The sequence below is a fragment of the Gekko japonicus genome, unplaced genomic scaffold, assembly GCF_001447785.1.
Source record: "Gekko japonicus isolate JY-2015 unplaced genomic scaffold, Gekko_japonicus_V1.1 scaffold1407, whole genome shotgun sequence".
Taxonomy (NCBI): domain Eukaryota; kingdom Metazoa; phylum Chordata; class Lepidosauria; order Squamata; family Gekkonidae; genus Gekko; species Gekko japonicus.
In genome coordinates, this window is record NW_015167579.1 from 327,772 (window position 1) to 334,751 (window position 6,980).

At 52.7% G+C, this 6,980-nt stretch overlaps 1 protein-coding gene across 1 annotated transcript in view; it reads right to left on the reverse strand.

Annotated features, from left to right (window-relative positions):
- The window catches only part of LOC107112684 (transcription factor CP2-like protein 1), a 49,671-nt gene that overhangs the window by 18,053 nt on the left and 24,638 nt on the right, over positions 1 to 6,980 (reverse strand). Inside the window, exons 6-9 of the mRNA XM_015413878.1 lie at positions 6,809 to 6,961; positions 3,047 to 3,157; positions 2,594 to 2,691; positions 2,457 to 2,511 (exon numbers count right to left, since the gene is read on the reverse strand). Coding sequence (XP_015269364.1) covers positions 2,457 to 2,511; positions 2,594 to 2,691; positions 3,047 to 3,157; positions 6,809 to 6,961 — 417 coding nt within the window. The remainder of the gene's footprint in view (positions 1 to 2,456; positions 2,512 to 2,593; positions 2,692 to 3,046; positions 3,158 to 6,808; positions 6,962 to 6,980) is intronic.

Genomic DNA, 6,980 nt, shown 5'->3' on the forward strand with positions numbered 1-6,980 from the left:
GGAGATCAGGGCCCTGCGGGACCTTGTGCAGCTCCGCAGGGCCTGCAAAGACGGAGCTCTCCCGCCAGGCTTTCTGCTAGGGTAGCGGCACCATTATAGAGCCCTGGCCCTTGGTTTTAACACCCATGCTGAGCCGCAGGAAGATCTGGAGCAGAAGGATTTTTAGAGAGGACATTGAAATAAGCCATCTTGAGTCACTATCTTCTGCACTTTATGAAACTGTATTAATAATGGAATTGTTTTATATGGTTTTAATGTGGTTTTAGGAGCTGCGGTGGCTCAAGTGGTGAAGACGCTGAACTGCAGGCTGTGGAAGGCCGGTAGTTCAGCAGTTCAAGACCCGAGTTGCCGCATGACGGAGTGAGCTCCCGTCTCTAGTTCCAGCTCCTGCCAACCTAGCCGTTCGAAAGCAAGAAATTGCAAGTAGATAAATAGGGACCACTTCGGTGGGAAGGTAACAGCGTTCCGGGCGCCTTGGTGTTTAGTCATGCAGGCCACATGACCACGGAAACGTCTTCGGACAGCGCTGGCTCTTCGGCTTGGAAACGGAGATGAGCACCGCAACCCTAGAGTCGGACTCGACTGGCTTTCGAGCAAGGGAACCTTTACCTTTACCTAATGTGGTTTTAACTGTATTTTATGTACTGCCTGTGAGCCACCCTGAGCCTGCATTGCGGGGAGGGCAGGATATAAATGCGATCGATCAATCAATCAATCAATTTGTTGTACTGCTTCAGACCAACACAGCTGACCACCTGGATCTATCCTCTTGGATAGGTTAGTTCTGGTCCGAGGTCCGTTTCAGAGTGGGGATCTGAACCGAAGTCTACAAGATTCTGTGCGGATGCTCCCACCACGACACCGTGCTGGCTGGCCGTCCCCCACTCATGCACCTCCATGCCTGCCATCTGAGGTCCACCTCGGCCACTGGTTGTCGATCCCTATGCTGGGACAACGGTTGACAGAGGTTCCTGTTTTTTGGAACCCCATCGGCCAAGATTCTGGGTCAGCTCTTAAAGGGCACACTCGGGCTCAAACTGATGAGAAAAGGATCCCACTTCTCAGGCCCATCTGTCAAGCATGAACTGCAGGTTCATGTCGCCTCAATTTGCCTCAGAGCTGTTCAGGGAAGGAAGAAGGGTTTTAACCCTTCAGTCTCCATTTAGTTTAGCTATCCAAAACTGGCTTCTCTGTTCAGCTATTAGCAGTTGAAAGGAAAGAAGAAGCGACCCATTAAACACCCTGTCCCTTTCTTGCATGGCCCTGAGGCCAATTGAGGCTGCCTGAGACCGCTTCTTGCATAGTATGGGCAGACCAAGACAGGAGATGTTGGTCTCATCTGTTTCAGCCCTTGGCTCAGATAGGACCAAGTGAGGTCTGTGGTCACTGCTGTTGTCCCTTTAAGGGAGAATGTGATTAGATGAGAACACAGACCTAAAACCTGCTCTCATACAGCTGTACTCTGCAGGACGTTTTGAGAAGCAACCATCAAGCTACTTTTCTGGCGGGCTCATCTATTGCTGTAGCTCTCGTGGAAGCACGCTTGACCAAGTTCCTAGGAGCCTAGGGGCTGTGGCTCAGTGGCAGAGCATCTGCTTGGCATGCAGAAGGTCCCAGGTTCAATCCCCGGCATCTCTAGCGGAAAGCACCAGGTAGGAGGTGATGTGAAAGAGCTCCGCCTGAGTCCCTGGAAAGCCGCTGCCCGTCTGAGTAGACAATTCTGACTTTGGTGGTCTGGTTCAGTATCAGGCAGCTTCATGTGTTCATGAGCAGCCAAACCCACAGGGTTACTCAGAACACAGCTGGGAGTAACACTAGAATAATGTTGCCACCGTCTGCCGCTCAGCCTTAGGTCGAATCTGCATTTGCATTTTTAAATCAGTCTCGTGCTGCTGTGTCACCGTCTTTCTCTATGCTTGTTTGAAAGTTGTTTGGAGAAGACTGATTTAAAGTGGTGCAGGGGCGCAATGACGGTGGAGCCGCCACAAGAGGGCGATAAACATATGCTGATCTGCAAAAGTATGCTAGCACTGCTGAGGTGTGAAAACGAAAGCAAATACAGACAGCCTTTTTTAAGATGGAGTCAGAAGGCTGGGGCACTGGTGGGAAAGACAAATGCAGATTCGACCTTTATGTCTTCGAAGCATCCTACAGGCCTTGCTCTCGGCAGAAATGTGGAAGGCCACAGAATTTGAATGAATGACAATGACTAGAATCAGCTGGATCCAGCCAAGCACTTTCATGCAATTCCTCTCCTCCTTACAGCCGCTGTCCCGCATGCTTTTTGTCTATGCCGGTCTGATGATCCCCAGCACGGCCTTTTTGGGCAGTCAAAGGGGATCCCTCCACGGTACGCTCACTCATGGGGCTCTGCAGGAAAGATGGGGCAGGCCCTGTTCTAACGACGGCGGTCCCGATGCGCGTGCCGATTGAGCCGAGAAGGGCGGTGGTCTTACCTCCGCCGTGCTTTCCGACGAGCTGTCCGAGGCATAGCTGGGAGAGGAACAGACCCTGCCGAGGAGAACAGGGGACATGGCTTAGACTGACCGGCTGACCGAGGACCAAGAGGAGGGAGTCTTGCGGGCGTTCTTACCTTTCAGGAGTCTGGAACTTGAAGGGGTGTGGAGAGATGAGGCCGGGGGTGGCCGGAGGACTGTGGAGGTTGCTGGAGGCTTCTGGCCACGGGGGGCACTGAGGGAAGGCCGAGGGGGAGAAGGGGGTCGATCCGGGGAGAGAAACGTTAGAACTTGGAAGCTGCGCCTCACAGGCCCACCTGGGGATGCCAGCCTCTGGGCGGGACCTGGGGATCCCCTGGAACTACACCTCGTCTCCAGACTACACAGATCAGTTCCCCCCGGAGAAAATGGCTGCTCTGGAGGGAGGGCTCTGTGGCATGGGACGCCGCTGAGGCCCCTCCCCAGGCTCCACCCCCAAATCCCCAAGAATTTCCCGACCTGGATCTGGGAAACCCACCCCCCACCAGCGGCTGGGTGGGGGAGGGACCTGGGAACCCTGCCTCCGAGACCGGAAGCCGTGGCCCGCTCACCTCCGTCAGCATGGTGCTCTCGTAGGAAGGCTGGTACTTCTCCCGCTCTTGGAGGGACTGCTTTTCGATCTTCTCCCGATCCGTCTTCTGTTTCCGGTCAGCTCCTTTGGGCTGAAAAAGGCACATGGTGTGGGCAGGGAATCAGATGTGCTACTACCAGGGGTCATTTCCCGCAGGAGCACACAGGAGCGGAGCTCCGGCAGTAAGGAGCCCAGGGGGGCGGGCACATGCAACAAGCCCCACCCCCTGCTCCCAGCAGCCCTCAGTCAGAGCAAGAAGCAGCCAGGTAAGTTGCAGAGCCCCACCCCCACCCACCTGCTCCAAAACAGTACAGTGGCACCTTTAAGACCAAGTTTTATTCAGGTACAAGCTCTCCCTCCTCTGCGAGGACAGATCTGCACGTTCCCCCCCCCCAATAGCTAGCAAGCCAAAACAGTCCAGTGGAGCCTGAGCAGTGGGTGTTGCCTTCTGACACACTTCCGATGATGTCAGGGGGTGTGGCATATGCAAATAAGTTATGCTAATGAGTTATGCTAATGAGCTCCTGCACCTCTTTTTCTACAAAATGACCCCTGGCTACTACCTAAACTTTCTGCCTTTCTGGAGCTCTGTGATGGACGTATTTGGAAGGACCAATCTGGGGGAGGTGGGGGTGCACTCCCCATCAGTGTTCCCTCTAAGCAGAGTGAGTGTGAGCTAGCTCACAGTTTTTTAGCCTTCAGCTCACACATTTTAGTCTTCGTTCAGGGCTCCAGAGCAAATGAACTTATGCAGTAGCCAAATCACTGGCTCGCAACTTTAGTGCCGGTAGCTCACAACGTAGAATTTTTGCTCACAGGACTCCACAGCTTAGAGGGAGCGTTGCTCCCCATGACAGCCTTTTCCGGTAACAAATGGCTCCCCCAGGGGACTATGAGTCCTGGAAGCCAAAAAGTCAGGTCCAAGAGACCTCGGAGAGCAGAAATGTCATGGGGGAGAGTTAAACAGCATGCATTGTGGGGCAGCCATTGGCTTCCCACCCTGGGGGCAATGACGCCCCCCACAATTTACCATTTACCATCTGGAGACAATAACAAACAGGTCTCCTGGCCTCCTCCCAGCCGTGGGCACAGGGGAACGTCTTTTAAGTTGTTGGGGTAACCAGAAAGTTTTCCCTCTGCCTTGTGGCTCAGGTGCATGGGCCACGCCGTTCCTTAGGGGGATGGTAGAGCATGAATGCATGGTTGATGCTACACCTCTGCTTGTCAGCTAGCTGCCATTTCTGTGTAGTCTACCCTTCCCTGTTCCCGCTTGCTTGCAGCTCAGCAGCTTGCCGTAAACATGCCAGGGAGACCGTGGGAACTAGACGCCGTTAGCAGTCTGGCCTTGTGAGGTAGGGAGGGCGTGGGGTCCACATTTGGTGTGAATTTTTCTGCTCTCAGGAAACCCTGCGACTCTCCCGCTCATTATGCAATCTCCCGCCGGGAGTCGTCCCACGCGCGCGCTCGAAGTTCATCTGCTTAGCTAATAGTCTTGCCCAGCTATATGTATTGGGATGTTCCCGCCTTCTAGTTATTCCCAGGGCTATTTTTGGGCAGGAACGCACAGGAACGGAGTTCCAGCTGGCTCCCAAGTTGGCCACGCCCAGCAGGAACTCATTAGCATAATAGGCCACACCCAACAGCAGAAACTCATTAGGATTGGCTACATTAGGGGTGTGTGGCCTAACATGCAAAGGAGTTCCTGCTACAAAAAAGCCATGGGTTTTGACCACAAACAAAGTATACAGAATAAGAAGCAAAAGGTGGGTGTGGCTGGATGACCACACTTCTGGTAACATGGCCTAATATGCTAATGAGCTGTACTATCAGGGGTGTGGCCTAATATGCTAATGAGTTTCTGCTTCTGGGTGTGGCCTATTATGCTAATGAGTTCCTGCTGGACTTTTTCTACAAAAAAAGCCCTGGTTATTCCTAACAATAATCCTGTGGACATGGTACCAGTCTTGTACACTAAGAAAGCATAACGCTTCTTAGGAAACGTGTGTGAAAAGTTACTTGCTGTGGAACCTGGCAATGCTCCTATTAGCAAAGGACGCTCAATGAGGGCGTAGATCCTGCTGACCGGCCCACAAGCACGAGAAGGAGAACAGAGCAAGAGATCAAGCACCATCAAAGTAAGTCTATCGCCCACTCCTTATTTGTGAAAAAAGGGGGTGTGTCAAATACGATGATAGAAGTTTGCACCAATTTCCACCAATTTGCCTCTCAGGACATGGGAGAGCCGACCCCCCCCCAAGGTACTTAGTACCAGAGAATAAAGGTAAAGGTTCTTTTGCTCGAAAGCCAGTCGAGTCCGACTCTAGGGTTGCGGTGCTCATCTCCGTTTCCAAGCCGAAGAGCCAGCGCTGTCCGAAGACATTTCCGTGGTCATGTGGCCAGCATGACTAAACACCAAGGCGCACGGAACGCTGTTACCTTCCCACCAAAGTGGTACCTATTTATCTACTTGCAATTTCTTGCTTTCGAACTGCTAGGTTGGCAGGAGCTGGAACTAGAGATGGGAGCTCACTCCGTCATGCGGCACACTCGGGTCTCGAACTGCTGAACTACCGACCTTCCAGAGCCTGCATTTCAGCGTCTTAACCACTTGAGTCACTGCAGGGAATACCACCACGGAAAAGCCCTGATACGGCCCAATTCAATGGTCTTCTGTCAGGAGTTGCATATTTGAGGGTTGCCAGCCTCCAGGTGGTGACTGGAGATCTCCTGCGATTACAACTGGTCTCCAGGCGACAGAGATCAGTCCCCCCTGGAGCAAACGGCTGCTTTGGAGGCGGACTCTGTGGCCTCGTACCACACGGAAGTCCCTCCCCCTCCCCAAACCCCGCCCCTCCCCACGCTCCCCCCCCCCAAATCTCCAGGTATTTCCTAACCCGGAGGTGGCAAGCCTGGCAGGGGGAGAAAGCATAAAAGGAAGAAACTGTCTCAGGGGAATTCACCGTAATGGGGTAGCAGTATGTTGGCTCAGCTTTTTAAAAGGAATATGTTCTATTTAGAACCTCCCTGTACACTGTCTATCATCCAAGAGAAAGGCCCCCTTCCCAGCTCTCTTGGCCTTGGAAGAGCTGTCAGATCAGCTGCTCCTCAGCAGTTCACTGGCCTGACTTACACGGAAGTAAGTCTCTAGGGAGTAATGGCTCTTGTTTGTTCCCACGCTCAGCCTCGAGCGACCCGGATGTATGAGAGATGAGCAGTGCAGGGGTTCTCATGCAACAAAACCTGAACCCCAGGGGCCGAGTTCGATTCCCAGCTCCCACCAGGAACCTTTTGTCAGACTCCCGGTCAAGTTACTCTCAACAACACTCTCTTGGCAGTGATATGTTTATTGAGATGTATGCATGAACCAGAACATCATTTGTGTTAGAACTAGAAATTTTGGCACACATATACTTAATATAGGTAACTCAAACATAGTCCTCTCCCTTTTCTACATGTACACATCACACTCACCCCGCCTAGCGTTGCTATGTCAACCTAATGGGAAAATATATGGGTTGGTTATCTACTGCTTAAGCTGGCACCAAAAGTTTCAAGGATGCCTCTCCCTGGGAAAGAAAGAGGAGGTACATCTTGCAGGGAAAGTTATGGCTCCTAAAAGCAAGAGGCTCCCACTCATTCATCACACGCACCCCCCTCCCCTCCCCTCCCCGTAGGAATTCCCTCCCCCCAGCAATTATGGCAACCTGAGCGAGCAAAGCGAAGCAAGGTTAGACACCTTTACCTTAAAGACTTTCACCAGGCAGCTGGCTGAGTGCAGGTGTTCCACATGTTCGTCCTTCTCGTTAGGCCGGAAGGTGTCCACCTGTATGCGGAAGGGGACCCCTTTCTCCCCGCCACCCTTGCGCAGTGTGAATTCAGTGCTGATACAGTGGACCTATTACAGGGGGAAAGAG